General features: G+C 31.0%; 1 protein-coding gene and 1 non-coding gene across 2 annotated transcripts; both read left to right on the top strand.

Moving 5' to 3' along the window:
- Positions 1-1222: 1222 nt before the first annotated feature.
- On the top strand, positions 1223-3056 carry LOC112805384 (uncharacterized). Its single transcript, XM_025847774.1, has 4 exons — positions 1223-1374; positions 1460-1469; positions 2076-2873; positions 2949-3056. The coding sequence occupies exons 1-4, from the start codon at positions 1223-1225 to the stop codon at positions 3054-3056; spliced, it is 1068 nt and encodes a 355-aa protein (XP_025703559.1).
- A 655-nt stretch (positions 3057-3711) lies between these two features.
- On the top strand, positions 3712-3785 carry TRNAP-UGG (transfer RNA proline (anticodon UGG)). Its single transcript has one exon. It is a non-coding gene; the product is annotated as a tRNA-Pro (tRNA).
- The last annotated feature ends 18251 nt before the right edge of the window (positions 3786-22036 follow it).

The raw sequence follows: 22036 nt of genomic DNA on the forward strand, positions 1-22036 counted from the left end.
ATCCTTATTTTGCGTAATCAACCTTTCTCAACGTAAACCTTTCCATACAACGTCAACCTTTTTCGCGTTCTTCTTCTTCTTCTTCAACCTAATTAAATTCGTTGCTCTCCTTTATTCGCTTTTTTCTTCTTTGCATTATCGATTTGGATTGACTTCAACGTAATTTCCTTCGTCGTTCATCTTTTTCTTCGTTTTCTTCTTCGATCTGCACTTCTAAATTGAAACAATGAATGAATCAACTTCAAATCAGTTGAATGAGTGCGATTTTGGATAATTCTTCTTAAACGTATCAATTTGATGAGGTTCGGACTATTGAATTTTGAATCTAATTCAATGGAATGAAATTGCTAATTTTATTTGAAGTGAATTGAATGGACTGATGTGATCTATATCTGAATTGAATTGAATTGATAATATGTAACTGTGAGTGTGAGTAACTGTGACTAACTTTGAGTAATTGTGAGTAATTTTTTGGTTCGATAAGTACTAAAGAGTTGATTCACCATGTGCATGTGTTCGGTTTGGTAAGCAAAAAGGAGTCTAAAAAAATTAGACGAATATATTCTGTTTTGTTTCCTAAACACTATATAATTATTTAACCGTAATTAAGATTTCGGTTCACCATAAATAAGATTTCGGTTCACCATGCAGACCAGCTGTGTTGTGGATGAAAAATTTGTCCCAAAGGTGGGAATGATTTTCAAGACATTAGAAGAAGCTGGAAAGTTCTACAAACATTATTCCAAACTTTTTGGTTTTTCTACCAAAATAAGGAACACAACTCGAGACGAAGACAAGATTAAGAATCAACTAATTGTATGTTCCATAGAAGGGAGGTGGAAATCAAAGATATCTCCAACTTTGAAGGCAAACCCTTCAGGTGGGTTAAATTGTCCAGCCAAAATTTACGTACACATAATGAAGGATGTTGGTATTTGGACAATTCTAAAGTTGTTTTTATTACTCACATCCTTGTTGTGCAGACTAGGCTGAGATGCTCAAACAACACATGGAGCTTAGCATGTTCATGCATCGCACCATCAAAACCCACGAGGAAGCCGGAATCAAACCGAGTAAACCTTACTAATCATTTGTGGCAGCAGCTGGCAGCCACCGTGAACTAGGTTTTATAGAAAAAGACGTCTGAAATTACATCACAAGGGAAGTACGGAATATTTCCGATGAAGACGATGCCAAAGAATTTGGGAAGTACCTAGTTAGAATGAAAGAGAAGAACCAAAATTTCTTCTTTGAACTCAACCTTGAAGGCGATCACTGCATTAAACATGCATTCTGGGCTGATGTAAGAAACAGGGCTGCATTTGATTATTTCGGAGATGTGGTTTCATTTGACACCACCTATAACAGAAACAGGTATTCGGTTCTTTCAAAACATATTTTGGGTGTTCAGTGAGTGTATATATTTTGGTTCACCACCTTGTGGTTGTTATTTATGCAGGTACAATTTGGTTTTAGGTTCTTTTGTTGTCGTGAATCACCACAGCCAGTCGACACGTCTTAGATGCGCGCTGATGAAAAATGAGGACATCCAATCATTCAAATGGCTATTTGAGTGTTGGCTACGTTGCATGGGATAGAAGGCACCAAAACGTATTCTTACCGATCAATGCGCATCGATTCAAAGGGCAATTGAGCTGTGCATGCCAACAACAATTCACCGCTGGTGCATCTGGCACATTACAACGAAGATTCCAAGCAAATTAAATGGCTACAAGGGACACAACGAAATTGAACAAAAGATAAGCCATGTTGTTTGGAACTCGTACACAAAAGAAGCATTTGACAGAGAGTATGGCCTTGGAGGCAACAAGTGGCTTTCAAGTAATTGAGATTTCAATTCTAATTATTTTTATGCTCATATCTTTTTTTCCCAAAGCATGAACTATTTTTGGTTCACCAGACCTTATAGTTTCAGTTTGGTATACAGAGCTGTACGAGGTTCGCCATATATAGATTCCGGTTTACTTGGATCACCACTTTTGGGCCGGGATGAGAAGCACGCAACGGAGCGAGAGTATGCATTCATTTTTCAACAAGTTCATCACACGGAATAGATCCTTGAGACAATTCGTGAAGCAATACGACAATTGCCTAGCAAGCAGAGAGAGAATTTGATGCTGCAGATTTTCACACATGTGATACCGTGTGCAAAAAAATCAGCAATAGAGGCACAGTTTCAACATGTATATACCAATGAGAAGTTCAAGGAAGTTCAAGCTCAATTCAGAGGTAAAGTGAACTGTATCACAAGATCAATGCATTCCATCCTAGGTTTCACAATATATGAAGTAATAGAGCAGGTTTCCAACTCTACATTCAATAAGTTTGTCGTCAGCTTCGACGCAGTATCACAAGATGTAAAGTGTCATTGCTTGCTGTTTGAGTCTAGAGGCATATTGTGCCACCATTCCCTAAGTGTCCTAAGCTTTGAGCGAGTGGATAACGTGGCATCGAAATACATATTGAAACATTGGAGCAAGAGCATAAAGAGGAGGCATACACACATCAAGAGCAGCCAAAATGAACCTCTACTGGAGCCAAGAAGTAAGAGATTTGATGAATTGGTGTTTCGGTCACACAATATATATGAATTTGCATCTGAGTTTGAAGAGTTGATCGAAATTTTGCACCGAGCATTTGACAAGGTCATGGCGGAGATGGAAGAATATCAAGGGAGAAGCAAAGGAAAAAATTTGTTAACCCATGAAGAAGTGACATTAAGCAATGTGAATGACCTTCAAAGCCCACCACGTGTCAAAACAAGAGGTCGACCCAAGAACAGACTTGGATCAAACTTGGGAAAAAATATTTTAAATGCCATGAAGAAAAAGAAAAAGATAGCTCCAAGCGAGGTAAAATTGACTTGCTTTTGATTAGTTAAAAATTCAAATGTTCACTTTGTTAATACACAATTATGTCTTTTGTAGTTGAACCTTTTAGACTCCAGATCATCGATTCAGTCAAGTTTCACTCTTTACAATACACCAGATATGAATTATCCAAGAGAGGATTGTACAAGTTTTAGTTTTTATTAATGTAAATTTTTGTTCACCCATGAGCGAATTTCGGTTCACCATGGTTATAGCAACTTTAATTTCTGAATGTTGATAGTCTTTACTGAATAGTCACTTTTTTTGAGAAATTCTATATTGATATATGAAGTTTTTCGATTCGTCTAGTCTATTAATTTCTAAGTTGAATAATTATAATTTGTTTTTTGGTTCATGGTAAAGAGTTCAGAGTTCAGGGTTTAGGGTTTCATGGTTTAGGGTTTTAGGTTTTAGGGTTTATGGGTTCAGGGTTCAGTGTACAGGGGTTTAGTGTGTTTCAAACTTTCGGTTCACCTCGTGTATTAATTTCGGTTCACCATGTTCATGGTTTAGAGGTCTAGGATTTAGGATTCAGGGTTCAGAGTTTTAGCGGTTTAGGGTTTACGGTACCGAACATTCCATAAAAATGAAATAGATTTCCATGTTAGGGAAATTTCCTATTTATTATTATTTAAATTATTTATTAACTTAAGAAGTCTTTCTTTGATTATTATATTAAAATTTTTCTGATTAGAATATAAGAATTTTTATATTCTTAATTATATTATATATTATTATATATTATATAATATATATACAACGGAGAAAATGTGGAAAACAAGACAAAGATTCTTTACAATGACACAGGAAACCAATTGAAAGGGATGTAGCGCAGCTTGGTAGCGCGTTTGTTTTGGGTACAAAATGTCACGGGTTCAAATCCTGTCATCCCTATCTCGAACTAATACTTATCGTAGGAGAAGTAACAAGGGATCAATTGAGACTGATTCAAATTGGAGATACATATATATCAATATTTATATATAGTATATGGACATCCTAATATTCTTGCAGAATTTATAGCCGGGCAATTAAGGAATAGAGTTTCGTTTCGTAAAGCAATGAAAAAAGCTATTGAATTAACTCAACAGGCGGGGACAAAAGGAATTCAAGTACAAATTGCGGGACGTATCGACGGAAAAGAAATTGCACGTGTCGAATGGATCAGAGAGGGTAGAGTTCCTCTACAAACCATTCGAGCTAAAATTGATTATTGTTCCTATACAGTTCGAACTATTTATGGCGTATTAGGGATCAAAGTTTGGATATTTGTAAACAAAGAATAATCCAATTCTCCTTTTCTTTTTCTTTAAGGTTCCTTGTTTCGGTAAAACAAAAAAATGATAATTTTCTAAATTTTATAAGATTGAATAAAAAATATCAATTAATTTTTTTATATAAATATAATTGCTATGCTTAGTGTGTGACTTGTTGATTTTTTAGAGTGGTTAGAGTTCGACAATAAAATAAATGACTTATAGGATGAATTCATTAATAACTAAGTACTAACCAACTCATCGCTTCGCATTATCTGGATTTAAAGAATTAATCTAAAAATTGAAATAAAATCAAGATATCATATTTTGGTAGTAGAATTATAACAACTGAGATATTGGATAAAAAAAATAAAAACGAATCTGATTATAAGTTGTAAAGCAATAAGAATATACAGATAAAAATGAAGGGTGAAAGAAAGAAAAAAGATATATCAATGATATAGAATTCGAATATGTAAAGGTCTTATGGTTATCTCATAAAAAGGGGAAGTGTAATAAAGCATCAACATTAACTAAATCCATATATAGATATATATATTCCCAAAATAAACAAATCAAGAGCACCGAGTCAATAAAAACTGAGAAGGTTGATTCAAGAAAAAAGAAATATATATATATATATATATATATATATATATATATATATATATATATATATATATATATAATTTGGAATTGTATTTGCGAGGCTCCATTGTAGAATTCCAGACCTAATCATCAATCGAGAAGCGATGGGAACGACGAAAACCGTGAATGTCTAAGATTCATTTGACGGGAGGGATGGCGGAACGAACTAAGAACCAATTCATTTTTTTAAAGAGTCGCAGGATAACCCTAGATTACATCTAAAATAAAATGGATAAGGAGTAAATATTCGCCCGCGAAATCTTTGTTTTTTTATTTCGAGATTGAGCCAATCCAATACCACCAGAAATAAATAAAATAAGGATTTGTTAGAATCTTATGCTCTAATAGAACAACATTATCTAGTTATATATTTAACTATATATAGGGGGGCAAATTTTCTAATAAATGTCTAGTTCTATATAAAAATCAAAACAAGATATACTAATTTCCAATTGATCAATCAATCCTATGAAATATTAAAATAAAAAAACCTCGTGATTCAATTATTCATTAAACAGATGCCGCTTCCCATATCGGGTAAAAGTGCAAACCTATAGCCGCCGAAGTAGGAATAATGGCACCCGAAATAATATTGTTTCCATAAAGTAGAGATCCAGAAACAGGCTCACGAATACCATCAATATCTACTGGAGGGGCAGCAATGAAAGCGATAATAAATACAGAAGTTGCGGTCAATAAAGTAGGGATCATCAAAACACCAAACCATCCAATGTAAAGACGGTTTTCAGTGCTGGTTATCCAGTTACAGAAGCGACCCCATAGGCTTTCGCTCTCGCGTCTCTCTAAAATTGCAGTCATGGTAAAATCTTGGTTTTTTGAATTATCAGGGACTCCCAAGCACACGAATTCTCTCTAACTAGATAATTGAGGGCTTGTTATTCAACAGTATAACACGAGGCATATATTGGTGTCTATGGTAGCGGCGGGAATCTTTCTTGTAGCTAGACTTCTTCCTCTTTTCATAGCTATACCTACCATAATGAATGGAATAGCTTTCATTGGTATAATAACATTATTTTTGGGAGCTACTTTAGCTATTGCTCAAAAAGATATTAAGAGAAATTTGGCCTATTCTACAATGTCTCAATTGGGTTATATGATGTTAGCTCTAGGTATGGGATCTTCCCGAGCTGCTCTATTTCATTTAATTACTCATGCTTATTCAAAAGCATTGTTGTTCTTAGGATCTGGATCAATTATTCATTCAATGGAAACTATTGTTGGATATTCTCCAGAAAAAAGTCAAAATATGGTTCTTATGGGTGGGTTAACAAAACATACGCCAATTACAAAAACAGCTTTTTTAATAGGTACGCTCTCTCTTTGTGGTATTCCACCCTTTGCTTGTTTTTGGTCCAAAGATCTGATTCTTAATGATAGTTGGTTGTATTCGCCAATTTTTGCAATATTAGCTTATTTTACAGCTGGATTAACCGCATTTTATATGTTTCGCATCTATTTACTTGTTTTTGAAGGATATTTCAATGTTCATTTTCAAAATCTCAATGGCAAAAAAAAATTCATTATATTCAATATCTTTGTGGGGTAAAGAAAGAAAACAAAAAGTAAACAAAAGATTTTATTTAATAGATTTATTAACATTACTAAATGACCAGAAATATCTTTTTTTTAACAAGAGGGCATATTTCCATAGAATTAATCAAAATGTCAAAAGCATAACACGTCTTCTTATTGATACTACTCATTTTGATACTAAAAAGCCTTCTCCTTTTTATCCTCATGAATCCACCAATACTATGCTTTTTTCTATGTTTATATTAGTATTATTTACTTTGTTGGTTGGAGTAATAGGAATCTCTTTTAGCCAAGAAGGAACAAATTTGGATATATTATCCAAATTGTTAATCCCTTCTATAGACCTGTTGCATCAAAATTTTCAAAATTCTTTCGATTGGTTTGAATTTTTACCAAATGCAACTTTTTCGGTGAGTCTGTCTTTTTTCGGAATATTTATAGCGTCTTTTATCTATAAGCCCGTTTATTCGGTTTTACAAAATTTGAACTTAAAAAATATATTTGAAAAAAATGTTCGTAAAACAAAAATTCTAGAAAAAATAATCAATGCCATATATGATTGGTCATCTAATCGTGGTTGCTGGTTGGGCCGGTTCGATGGCTCTATATGAATTAGCAGTTTTTGATCCCTCTAATCCTGTTCTTGACCCAATGTGGAGACAGGGTATGTTTGTTATACCCTTCATGACTCGTTTAGGAATAACCAATTCGTGGGGCGGTTGGAGTATCACAGGAGGTACTACGCCGAATCCGGGTATTTGGAGTTATGAAGGTGTGGCTGGAGCACATATTGTGTTTTCGGGCTTGTGCTTTTTGACGGCTATCTGGCATTGGGTCTATTGGGATCTAGAAATCTTTTGTGATGAACGTACAGGCAAACCCTCTTTGGATTTGCCAAAAATCTTTGGAATTCATTTATTTCTTGCAGGGGTGGCTTGTTTTGGTTTTGGCGCATTTCATGTAACAGGATTGTATGGTCCTGGGATATGGGTGTCCGATCCTTATGGCCTAACCGGAAGGGTTCAGAGTTCAGAGTTTAGGGTTCGGGTTCAAGGTTTAGGGTTTAGGTTTTAGTGGTTTAGGGATTTAGGGTTTATGGGTTTATGGGTTCAGTGTTCAGGGTTATGGTTTTAGTGTTTAGGATTTAGGGTTTAGGGTTCAGTGTGTTTCTACCTTTCGGTTCGCCCAGTGTATTCATTTCGGTTTACTATGTTCTTTTGGAGTTTGAATGTATTAGTAATATAGTGATTGCAATCACTGAGAACCTGGAATAAAACAGCAGCCAGACAGTTCCAACATATATATAAATTAACATCTCAGATGAGTAATCCATCTTAAATCAAATATAAATATTAACAATTTATACATACATTGATATTAAGAATAGATATATACATTAACATTGACATATATACATTTGAAAGAAGCATTGTTTGCTTTTTTAATACGTTAAACAAAATATATACAACTACTATATGCATTGTTTGATACATATATTGACATATATACATTTGAAGTAAGCATTTTTTGTTTTTTAAACAAGTTAAACAAAATATTGTTAATTACAACTATTATATGCTATTTGCTATCTAAATCGCCAGATGTGTATTTACAATAAGAGCTGGTGAGGAAAGCAGATGGATTGGTGAGTCTTATTACTTTAGATTCCCAAATCACTTGGTCTCTGATTTTGTTCATTTCATGAAACAGAAGATTTGGACCATGTTGGTATCTGAACTCATCAATATCTTTCTACATTTCAATTGAAATGAATTCATTACATAAGAAATAAACCCAAATGAAATAAGAACAATATCATTCAAAGCCCTAATCATACTGTAAAAATGCAATCACAATAACCATAAACCCTGAACACATTAAATATCAATTAAATCAAAATCACATTAAATAATAACAAATTTCATTCAAAGCCCTAGTTATACTATAAAAATGCAATCACCGTAAACCTAAGCCCTGAACAAATTAAAAGGAGGCCACCAAACCGAAAAACATTCACTTGGTGAATCAAAATTATAAGAGCCACCGAACCGAAAATTATTTATGTGGTGAATAAATGGTGATCAAATTTCAATCAACAAGAATAGTATTTCTACATGGAAAAGAACTATTGAACAGAGTAACAACCAACTTCAAAGCTCTAGTTACAATATCAACTTAACCGACTGAAATAAGAAAAGAAAGAAGTTTATTAATTTAGAAAGTATGTACTTGTGTCCAAGCTTTATATTTATATCTCTTCTCGCTTTTTATTTTTTGTGGATATATTGTTTCGAGCCATTTCATCACGTATATTCCACAATCATAGCTAAGCAAGAATTGAGTATAATACGATCAATAGTATACAAAATAAATCACATTAAAAATAGCACTGTAGAAGAGAAAGATTCTTACTTTATACGTTGACCATTTAATTGGATATACTCTGCTTCCTCTCCCAGTCCATCCTCCATTAAGGGTTCCGCCCCAGCGTACACCCTCATCTGGAAAATTACTAAACCCTGAAAGAGACAAAAAAAAAAAGTAAATAAATAGAACCAACAACAGTGAACCAAACTCCTCTCATGTACAAAATAATTTGAATAATTTACAAGAAAATAACTTACAACAAATTTGTTCAGTTGCTTTCTCGAATCAGGTATATTTTCTGGCTCCTTGGTGACAGGGTCAAGGACATAGAATTTCTTTTTGTTTAAATCAGCAATCCATAACCACCAATGCCCTCCATTGCAAATTCGGACAAATAGCTGAAGTTTCAGAAAATTATAGAATATTTCAGTCGAAACAATAGCAAACAAGAGAATTATCAAAGAATTTTTAGATATTACAACTTACAAATGGATGCGATGCAGGTTTCCTTTTGTCAAGAAACTGACGGTGGTGGGCATACTGCTCAATATCAAACCTGTAGGCTTTGTTTGTCCTCTTATCAGTGTACTTCACGCCATGTGTTTTCAACATAAAATTCTGCAAAATAAACATCAGTTAAATCACATTTCTACCGAACCGAACACAAACCATATGCTGAATAAAACGTGAAAAACATTCAATCATCAAGAGAAAAGTTTTCTTAATGCAAAAGAACTCAACAAAAGACATAAGAATCAGGTGAACCAATATTAACATTCTGACTGAACCAAAAAGTAATCAGCAGCAAATAAGAAATTTAGCTAACCACAATATCCAGCTGCACAATGTATATTTGTTCCTGATACTGCTTAGTTTTTATTTCGTTGAGAATCATGTTGTGTATACAAACCACCTACAAGATGAAAATTTATGAGATATACTATATAAGAGTCTTTAGAAAAATTAGTAATGTTAACGCAATTGGCAAAGGATTTACCGCCGCATGCACTTGTTCTCTGGGCATTAGAGACATAAAATATTCTCTTAATCCCTTGTAAAGTGCCTCATGTTTCAAGACAAATATGGCATCAAATTCATTGCTACCATCTTTTGTTTGTTTTACATGTGTCATCCAATGATAACATTTTTCAATCAGCTCGTTCGTGATTTTTGTCTTTTTCTGTGGGATTTTATAAACTTGAGCCGCTGGTAAGGTTGGTTCTGAAGATATTCCTTCAGCAAATTTTAATGCTGCTGTCGCTCCAGCATCTACCACCACCTCTGCCAGGATTTCAAGCTGTGAAACACTCTTTTGAGAGGGCTGACTTGGTTGAGATGCTGGTGGACTTATCCCAAGGCTAAAGTAAGGCCTTTCATCTTTCCTTTCCCTAGGTTGAGCAGCACTGCAGGAAGATAGATATTTAACAATGATATTAAACAAAATTCATATTAATCAATATAATGAACCGAAATCTAAACAAATAGTGAACCCAAATCCAAACTTACAATGAACCAAAATGATATTAAACAAAAATGATATTAAAGAAAAGCAAGTAACATACCTATCAAATGATGACAAGATTATAGTTTCTTTTTCGGATTGCCGTGCCACCAGAGGTTCTAGGGATTGTTCTTCATCAGAAATTTGATAGACAACGGCATCCTTGAAAAACTCTTCAATAACAGAGCTTATAAGAGACCCCGTAACACCCTGCTTTTTGGGTTCTGGAGGGCAGCTATAAGAAACAGAAGAGAGTCCAAAGTCAACAACACATTGAATTCATTTTTGGTTTTAAATGAACCATAATTAAACCATGTATAAGCAGTAAACGTTATCTATATTTATATAAGCAGTAAAACTTACACATCAACACTTCTTGTTTGGATTGTTTTGTTGTTAGTTCTTCACAGGGCTGTTGTTGCTGTTCCAGAGATCTGCTGCATTAAACAGTAAATATTTCTATAATTATCCCAAACTATTATCATATTTAACAATGATATTTAACAGAAATTACATTAATCATTATAGTGAACCAAAATCCAAACTTATAGTGAACCTAAATCCAAACTTATAGTGAACCAAAATTATATTAAACAAAAGTGATATTAAAGAATTTTATGCTTACACATTAACAGGTGCTTCTTGTTCTGATTGTTGTTGCACCGGTGGTTCTTGGGCTTGTTGCTGTTGTTCTTTGGCAAGGCTGTTGCATTAAATAGAAAACAGTTCAATAACAACTATTAAAATTAATAAAAAGAATTTTTATGTGAAACTTACTCTTTATTAGAAACTTCATACACATAGTCATCTCTGAATAAGTCATCAATTACAGAACTCGTAAGAGACACTGTAACACCCTGCTTTTCAGCTTCTTGAGGGCAGCTGTAATAAATAAAAGAGAGTCCAAAGACAAGAACACATTGAATTCATTTCTGGTTTCAACTAAACCATAATTAAACCATGTATAAGCAGTAAACATTGAAGATTCATGTGGTGAATAAATATTTATTAACTTACTCATTATTAGAAGTTTGTTGTGTTTTCTTTTGTGGAGGGACATAGATAAAGTCATCCTTCATCAACTCTTCCTGAATTAAACTTGGAAGCGACAATGCAAGAGGAGGTCTAAGGAATGTAAACAAGGATAAAGTTAATGTTGAATAATTAGAATTTGTTTTGAAAAATAGGAATTTTCACATTGAAAAACTCACACTTCCAAAGCTTGAGAACGAGTTTGTTCTTGAAACTCAACCATTTGTAGGTCAGAATCAGGTGTAGCTTTAGTGACATTTAAACACAATTTTCTTGTGATTAATTAAACAAAAATTATTAACTAAATCTAAAAGAGTAACATAAATATTTTTAACTTACACTGGTGGAGTTTTAAGAGTCTTTCTTCGGAAGATTTTATTTTTTCTAAAATATTTGACCCTGCTTTTCGGAGGATTTTTCCTTTAAAAAAAAAAGATAACAAATTAAAATTAGAAACTAAGATTAAAAGGAGGTCTAGAAACACATTAAATTCATTTTTGGGCAACCACCAAACCGAAAATACAATATGCATTGAACCAACTTACCTCATATTGCTCGACGCATTTACAGAAGGTGTAGAGCTTCCTTGAGTCTATAAGAGTTGCTCACTATCCATATTTACAGTCGGCACTCTAAACAAGATAAATAAATATTAGTAATTGAATCTAGAGGAATTATAAAAGGTTGTAGCAAAAGTAAGCAAAGTAAGAAAAAGAATTCGGGAATAATAAACTGAATCTTACGTCTGAGAGAATTCATTTTGTGCCTGTGGAGAGTCAAACTGATCTAGAGCAATGTTTGCTGACTGAGCTCTATCATTTATTTTCTTTGATATTTTTTCTCTTATCATTTCCAATGCTCGCTTTCTTCTTTCCGCAACATTGTCTTTTGCTTGTTCAGTTCTGAAAGTTCACAAAATAAGTATCAAAGAATCTAGAACGTAAGTATCAACAAAAGAAAATATGATTCGAGAAACTTACCCTTATGAGGTTGGGTTGGTGTTTTTGCCACCCTTTTTGGTTGTTTTCTTTTTATTACGGATGTTTTCTCGATTTCATTTTCTCTGTAAAATAGATAAACACATTGAATTTATATCGGAGACAAGACACTAACAATGAAGTCAACCAAACTCACAAACACAACTGAACCGAAATAAATTAAATGATAAACCGAAAATTAGAATCCCACCGAACCAAAAATAAATCATTTGCTGAACAAAACGTGATATATATGCAATCAACAAAACGTCTCACAAAAATTATGCAATACTTACTCGCTTTCAGATTCGCTTGTGCTCTCTGAATCAATCAGCACAGGCTTTGTTTTTTTGGATTGTTTTTTAACCACCGAAGTTTTTTTGATCTGATTTTTTTATTTCTTCTTCTCTGAAATACATAAGAACAAGCGCATAAGAACATATTTAAGCAAATACAAGTTAAATGAAATCAATATGAAAATTAAACTTACTGGCTTTCGGATTTAGATTTGGAAAGTGTTTCCTCTTCCGAAGAAGAATCTGCCTCAACAATTTTCTTTTTTATTTTCTTTCCTTTTTCTTTCTTGTCCAAGTTACTTGTTTTTATTTTTTCTTTTTTTTTCTTTCTATACAGAAGTCCCTAAAATAGAAACAAGGACTCAATTATTTAATCATCAAGAAAATACATTAACAATCCGGTGAACCAAATGAAACAATCCCACCAAACCAAAATATGTTCATATGCCGAATAGTACATGACAACTATTTAATAATCAATAAAAATGTTTCTTAATGCAGAAACTTTCAAATCAACAAACTAACAATAGCAAGTAGGAAAAATAAATTAATTATAACCTAAAACAGAAGTTTATTTAGCTAGTAGAGTATTTTAAAAGCATTTGAAAGCAAATTTTTCGGGAAATTTTAGTAGAGTATTTACCAATGGTTATGTTGCTTTGGATGAAATCCATTCAAGTATCATTTGCCTTGTCCAATGGGCCACCTATGGTGCAAGGGGAGCATCAGGTGCAAACGGGCGGGAGAACTTGGTTTCGTGGAAGTATATCAACATTAATACAAAAACACAGCCATCAACATGTTGTTTCTTCCCCTTTCTCTTATTTTCATCTCCTTTCATTAAGAAGTTGAGCACATTCTTTGCCCAATCCCATTCCCGAATGTTGTCCACATGAAAGGTCGGTGGCTTATGGATTAGGGAGGCCACACTTACTGTTGTGGGGAGCAAGAAGCACTTTTGTATGAAAACAACAAAAGTCCTCTTGAATTTTTTCCGGTTCTCCTCCCCCTCTGCACTCATATCCAGCACATTCCTTGCCAAAGTAGCCAAGGAAATATTTTTTACGTTGTCAAATATTTCCTTGTCTGCTGGATTCAGGTTGTTGTAATCAACCTTTTCAGGAAAAAGATTCCGTATAATATTTTAATAGCAAAAATCAGACAAAAACGGTCAGTTTAATTTTCCGGACACCAATGAACTGAAAATAAGCAGTAAGTGAAAATGTATTACCTCCGTTGGTTATGCCGAGGGTAGCTGCTACTTTCCAAGGAGTTATGTATATTCTCCCTGGAGAGTTTTCAGGCATCATTTCTCTTCATCAAACCGATCAAACAATTCTTTCAATAGTGTATTAAAGACGTTCATTTCTGGGACATTTGCCAATGCACCAAATCCCATTTCTTCCACAATATCTTTCTTTTCTTGAGTCATTTTTCTGTACACTATTGTTATTGCCTTTGTTTGGCATCTGCAATAGTGAGTTTTCTGCAAGTCTTGAAATAGAATGTGAGGATATATTTATAATACAAAATAGATATTATTCGAATGAAAGCGGATAAATATATTTAATTTGCTTACGTTATAATGTGCCTTCTCCTTCATTGTTGCCATTTTCTTGTTGTGTTTTGCTGTAATGAAAAATTTTAGTCAATATTTCATTCAATATGTCAACAAGCACAAGCATGTATATCTTAATAAAGTCAATAAAATGCCACAACTCACCGAACCAAAGATCGTTCACTCACAGAACCAAAATTACAAAGGCTACCGAACCGAAAAATATTCATGTGGTTAATAAATGATGATCAACTTTCAATTAACAAGAATACTATTACTCCATACAAAAGAAGTATTGAAAATAGTAATAAACATTTTCAAAGCTCTAGTTAAACTATCCACAAAAATAAGAACAAACACATATATCTTAGTCAAATAAACATCTTCCAAAAAAAAGTTTTTCAAATTTCATGAATTAGGTGTTATTTCAAAATGACATTTGAAAATTGGCTTCTTTAAAAACTCTTACTGAAACTTGTTATCTTTCTTTAAGTATCAAGGTCAACTATCATTCGTGCTGAAATCTATCCAATATAATGAGACAATTTGACAGTAGTATGACTTATCAAAGTGAAAGAGTTGTCTCTAATATGAATTGTCCTAAACAAAACTCATTCAATACATCATTAACCACAAGCATGTATATATTAAACAAGTCAATTAAAATGCCACAACCCACCGAACCGAAAATTGTTCACTCACAGAACCAAAATCACAAAGGGTACCGAACCAAAAAATGTTCATGTGGTTAATAAATGATAATCAACTTTCAATCAATAAGAATACTATTCCTCCATGCAAAAGAAGTAATGATGATAGTAACAATCATTTTCAAAGCTCTAGTTAAACTATTCACACAAATAAGAACAATCACATATATCTTAATCAAATATAATGAGACAATTTTACAGTAGTATGGCTTATCAAAGTAAAAGAGTTGTCTCTAATGTCAATTATCCTAAACAAAACTCATTCAATATATCAACAACCACAAGCATGTATATCTTAATCAAGTTAATTAAAATGCCACAACCCACTGAACCGAAAATCCTTCATGTACAGAACCAAAATCACAAAGGCCATCGAACCAAAAAACGTTCATGTGGTTAATAAATCATTATCAACTTTCAATAAAAAAGAATAGTATTCTTCAATGTAAAAGAAGTACTGAAGATAGTAACAGAGCTCTAGTTAAACTATCCACATCAATAAGAACAAGCACGTATATCTTAAAGCCCTAGTTATACTGTAAAAACCATTCACAATAGTTCAATCTACTAAACGAAGCAAATCAAACCAGTAAAACTAAAATGAAACTAGGCGAAACGCGACATTGCAAGATTTTAAATGAACAGTAGTTTTCTCATACCTTTTGTAGTCTTTGTTGCTGTTTTCATTTGTTTTTGGTTGTTACTTGCGAAATCTTCTTCCAATTCCTTTGCAGTAGTGGTTTCTGCAAAGAATATGATTGAAGTTTGAGTGATGTTTAGAGATATTTGAAGAGAATGAGTGTATGTTTTGGTGTATTGGTTTCATGTTGAAGATGTAACGTTCTTTCATAATGAAACGCGAATGAAAAAGGAGGGGTTTTTTGTGTCTGGCGCATGTTTTTCACTTTCCATTTAATGCGCTTGAATTTATTTGGGTTTAGGCCAATTTGGTTATATGGTTATATGGATGTGTAGCAGCCCTGAAAAAATAAGACTAATAAGTTAATCTATTATTCACCGTAACTCTTTTAATTCAGGTAGTACATACTCAGAACTAAATAAAAAATTTAACAAATATATTTTTTCAATCCTAAATTTTAGAACTAAATTGACTATAAATTCAATAAATGTATTTCATGTTTGATATTATATAAAAATAAATTGTTAACTTAATAAAAAGATTAAATAACTAAAAATGTACATTTAATAAAAATATAACTTTGTATTTTAAAATATTAAAAAATACATTTTAAAAACAGACCAGCTAAACATATTTTTATTATTTTCAACATTTAAAAATAAGGTATCTTTTAAAAAAAATTTAAATGTAAAAAATTGAAAATAAAAATTATTTTTAAAAAATAAAAATAAAAAATAAAATCTAAACCTGTTCTTAACAACTCCATTTTCTCTTTTTGTGAAACATCCAAGTTTATTATTGTTTAAGTAGGAAGATTCAATATGATCATTCCTTATCCATCCTAATATTCTAATGGAAGTCATTTTACTTGCGACATCAGAAAAATGGCTGCTGCTCTATTTTGTAGGCGTCTCATTTTGCAGGTGTTAATGGACAAATATAAAAATATGATTTCAATCTCCAATTTGCTAGTACCATGACTAAAATAATATGCAATTCTATTTTGTAAAGGAATAATCATTTTATTTTATTTATTTATATGAAAAAAAAAAGCAAAAACCACACCTTGGTTGTCAAGCGTTAGGGGGTTTTCCACTTATGAGATGGTGACTATGCTAAAGTTGAAGGTCCAAGTTGAAAAAAATGTTCAACTGGAAGCAGAAAAATACATATACACAGAAGCCACGAGACTCCTGCCGTAGTTTTTAGCCATTTTGCATATCAACTTCGAATGTAATCTGCGAGACTCTGTAGCCAATTTACGTTCATTTGTAAACCGTAAATCTTCTGTCGCGGTTTACATAATTTTATAGAAAAAATGCATTTTGGTATCCATTTTGCAAAATGTGTAAGTCAAATTATTTATTTTGATAAATTACCCTTAATATGGTGTAATTTTTCAATCTTAAAAAACTTATACAATACAATTGAAATCTCATAAACCTTTTCATTATAAGCGGTTAATTTAAAATACTATTTTAAATTTTAATTTGTTTTTTTTCGTATTATTATATTTATTTTTCTGAACGTCTTTCCTACAAAAGTGTTTTTTTAAACAGGATTAGGATGAAACAAGGACTCATTATGACCAAATGACTAAATAATTATGTACATTTTCATTAGAGTCTAGATAATGAAAGGTATAAAACCAAATTATTAGAAAGAAATAATCATAACCCAAAACTAATGATCATAACAACAAATTAAAAAAGAAGTATAGGAAGCCAATGGAATATTTGTACAATATGTACAATGAAAGTTTAGGGATGTCCGATTCAATATTATAAATATAACCGTTAGTATTACATTTTTCCATCAGCTTAAACTTTTGGGATGAGTGGTATCATGACATGGTATTAAAGCTCTAGATCCGAAAGATTAAGAGTTCGATTCTTAGTGAACCCAAAAATTAGCTTAAGTTTTTGGGATGAGTGGTTTCACGATATGAGATGTTTATTATCGGAAAAAAAATTGGAGATGGTGAGATAATGGGGGAGCGGCTATGCTAGAGGAATCTTTAATTTATAGTTGCAGTTTGGTTCAAGTTTTCTATATTAGAATCGAAAACCGAACCGAATCAAAGTAAAAACAGCAAAAATTTAATTTTTTGGTTTTTCAATTTTCGATTTATTCAGTTTTCTATTTTTTTAGTTCGATCCGTCGATTTTATTTAGTCTAGTTCGGTTTTAAATACCCCTATCAACAAAATTCAATACCCCAAATTGAAATTGAAAAGACACCATGCACGTTTCTATTAATTATTGAAATTCATTACTCATCATTTACAAATTTGTCCCTTTTAATTAAATCTCAAAAGTAGTATTTGAAATTGATCTCTTGCAATGAAGAGAATTTTAATGTTTTAATTGCACTACAAATATTTTTAAAATTAAAAAAATTACATCATATTAACCTTTCATTCTAATTGACGTTCTCACATTATAATTGACCTAACACATTTATTTCATGTTGGATTAAACGAAATGTTGGCACTTTAATTTTAGTGCTAAATACTCAATAAAAACCGACATCACTTAATCTTAATGGTTATATATTTTTTGTGAAGATAAGACGTTTTGTAGTTTAACTAAGGTAAATGACGTTGTTTCATTAAATATTTAGTGTCAAGAGTAAAGCAATATTATTTTGTCTAGTTCAGTGTATGTATCAAGTCACTCACATTATGATAAATAACTCGACAAAAAGAAAATAAGAAGTAATATGGTGCAATTTTTTTAATTTTAGAGATCTATACAGTACAATTGAAATTTTAAAAAAATTATTGTTTAAAGCGGTCAATCCAAAATATTATTCTAGAATTTAACTTGATTTTTTTTGTTATTATATTTTTTTTAATAAAAATGTTTAAAGAGTGCGTAAAGTAAATTATAGTTTATTTATGTGAGAGCAAATCCATTTGTTCAACCCGATGGAGCCTCTGATGTAGAGGCCGAACTCGTGAAGTTATCAACGGATACCCGTAAAAGAAATGGAGACGATAAAAAATTGATCAAGTTTACGCAGCACACATTCAAATGAGAGGTAATGGTGATATTTGAGGAGTATTAGGAGTTAGCAGATTTTGTAATTCGTAGTAATTAATTAGTTATTTTCAGTATTTTTAATGGTGTGAAATTATATCTAATAGTGTGAAATTACTCACTTTTTTTAATAATTAAGTATTGGCGAAATTTTAATAAAATTGCTAGTCCTTTACATTTTCTCGTCATATTTGGTAGACCCCATCCTGAATTTCAACTACAGATTTGCTGGGGCTTCTTTTGCAATACAAGTTATGAAGGCCTTCAACTAAGAAAAATGCTTTTTGCAAAACTTGAATTCACAGCAAGCTCTGAAACTTCTTCCAACAAGAAAGCAGGAGGATTTGGGTTATCTTAGACACTGTTGTCCCGATGTCTCTCTTCCTCATCTTTTCATCAACCTAGCTACTACATGTGTTTCTATAGTTAATTTGTTATCATTTTACTTCGAATTAATTTGAGTATGAGTGAATTTATATAGGGGTATTAACGTATAATTTGTTAATTAAGTTGCGCCGTTGTTGTTGTTTATTGTATTATTCTGTATGTTGTGCATTGTGGTGTAGTTGAGCTTATTATTATCTCCTTGTATACTAGCCTTTATTTAATGAAAAGAAGTATTATCGTATGAAAACAAAAAAAAAGGCCTCTCACGTGAAAAAACTAGGTAAGAATGTTGAAGATATTATTTATCGTTCGAAATCCTCTGGATAGAGCTTGTAGACCACTTCATTATAACTCAATAATGTATATAACATAGGTAAACTTAACAAATGTAACCAAACGATTTACGGGCAAAACTATTCTCATTCTCGAAATATTAAAACGACAAAAACGTCTCAAAATATTTTAAATTTAATAAAAATAACTGAAAAAATACCAACTTTTTAATTGACATATAACTAGTAGTAAATTTGATCCATTTTTTTGGAAAAATATTTAAATAACTATTTAAAAATGCATGTAAAAAATTGGAAAAAATATTGATTATTTATGGACTCTTTATTTTTTTAAGTTTTAACAAAAGAACTCACAAAACATTAATCCGTTTGACATAAAATTACAAAATTAAATTTTAATAATAATAAAGTTTTATTTTTCTAATCATACTAAAAGAAAGTTATACTAAAACCCCATTTCCATAGACTTTTTTTATGAATGTATCTCTAATATTTTGTTTTTAAATTTTATTATGTTTTTTAATTTTTTTAAGAACACTTTTTACGGTTTACACTTTACATACACATATATGTAAAATAAATGTCCAATCAATAACTTCTTATAGGTTTAAAATATCAGCTTTTGGATTTGTGAGTTGTCCATTCATGTACTATCTACTATTTTTTTGAAAAAACAAAATAAAAGATTGGGAAATATCAGTAAATCTATGGTTCTTCCTTTTTACGTACAACCACTATAACACAACCGATATTTTGCAGCAATTTTTAACATATTGCAGCAGTTAAACTAAATGTTAAAAGATAGATTGTGGGTAAATGGTTAGCGACGAATTTAGCTAACTGTTAAAATAATCGCCGCTAAATATAAGATTGGTTACAACTTCACTTTTAACCGTCACAATATGCGTCACAGTTTGTTTTTTTGCGACGATTTTATAAAATCCTTGTTGCAAAATTTTTGCTGTTCTCTGTCAAAATTGTTGTAGTTAACTCATTGCAATGATAATTTTGATTCACTCACAATTATTTTTAGTACAGTTTGGTTGAGAATATGCCATGTGATAATATATTTATATGATCCCAGCAAGGAAAATATAAGTGTTCAAGAAGAAGGAAGGAGAGTGGGGAGCACTATTTTCTTCACAATTTGATCAATATATATATAATTTAGTCATTTACTAACAAAATAGTAACAGTAATAATAATTCTTTTAAATAAAAATGAATCAAATTTAAGGAAAATATATAGCTTTTTTTCTTATTAATTGTGAGAGTATTTTATAATTTCTCCATCATAAGATAATAATTTGGGGACAAACGCCCATAATAATGACAATAATTTGGAGACAAGATAGGGATGGGCGAGAATTGAATGTACATGCATGAGATCGGATAATCCATCTCTATCTTTCATGGGATAATTTCATAATTCATCACGTCGCACCACATAAGCACAAATAACAAGCATTGAAACTGGGCTACCATAATTGAGTGAAATTTTGATGATTTTTAGATATGTTTGAACGAAAAAAAAGAAATGATATATAATGGTATAAAAAAATAATTTTATTCTTATATTTTATAAAATAATTTTAGTATATATTTTTTTTTATTTTTTTAAACAAATACACTCTACAAGAGTGATGATAATTAGATTGTACTTATTCATGGTCTTTGTTAGTATGTTTACAATTTAGCTGACACAAATATAAGGTTGGTGTGTTTTTTTTTTTTAGAATTGAGAAATTGAGATCGAGTATTATATTTGGTAATCAGAAATAAAAATTGAAATTTTAATCTAAAATATAAAATTTTAATTCTTTTAGTAATTTTAGAAAATGAGAATATATTAAACTAAAATTTTTAAAGATAGAAAAATTAAAATTCTAATAATATTTTTTTTAAAAAAATCTTCATTTAATTTTTTAAATTTTAAATATATTCTTTAATCTATATATATATCTTAAACTAAACATAATATATATTAAGATATAATTTAATTCTTTATATTTCATACTAAATATAATATAAAAATTTAATTTAGTCTTTATCTCTCAATTTATATTTTTCAGTCTAAACATAATCTAAAAGATGTGTCTCACATTTATACTTTTTACTTTTTAGATAAATTCAACTCAAATGTTTGGAGTTTAGCCAATTTTTTTTTCGTAATTCAAACAGGTTTTACAAATTCCTCCAAATAATAAAAGAATGTTTTAAAATCAATACTGAAAGGATATCATTGAGAAATATAACAAGTATTTAGTACTAATTAAGGAAGTAAGCTAAGGAAAGGGCAGATTTAATTATTTTAATAATTTTGACCCCACTGGAAACTTACTTCCCCTTGATTTTTCTTCAATTTAAAATAATATTATTTTTATTTTCCTCGCTATTTTTCTTATGAAAACATGGTAGTTGACATGCCAATTGCCATCAATGATCATATCATTACCCGTTCGTTACGTAACTTGGCCCAAAAATATCTCCAGCTTGTGAATATTTAACAATAATATTATTTGAATAAATTATTTTAATAATTAAATTTAAATTAAGTTAATCTAATAATTTATTACTATAATAAAATAAACTTTTAAAAAATGCATAAAAAATAATTTATTCGTTCACTTAATATTTTTTGTTTTATATGATCATAAAATTACGGGTGAACCAATTCTAGCCTTGATAATTTCTTTCAAGGATTGCGAGACTTTAATAAAAATAAAAAAATATTTTTTTGGTCTTTAATATTTAATTTTATGAGATTAATTAGTTATTATGTCAATGATCTCTCTTTAAAACATAGTTATATGAGATGTTAATAATTAATATATAAAAAATTTACTTAAATAAATTATTTGAAAGTAAATTTGACCTAAATAC

The sequence above is a fragment of the Arachis hypogaea genome, chromosome 6 (genome assembly GCF_003086295.3).
Source record: "Arachis hypogaea cultivar Tifrunner chromosome 6, arahy.Tifrunner.gnm2.J5K5, whole genome shotgun sequence".
In the NCBI taxonomy this organism is placed as follows: Eukaryota; Viridiplantae; Streptophyta; class Magnoliopsida; order Fabales; family Fabaceae; genus Arachis; species Arachis hypogaea.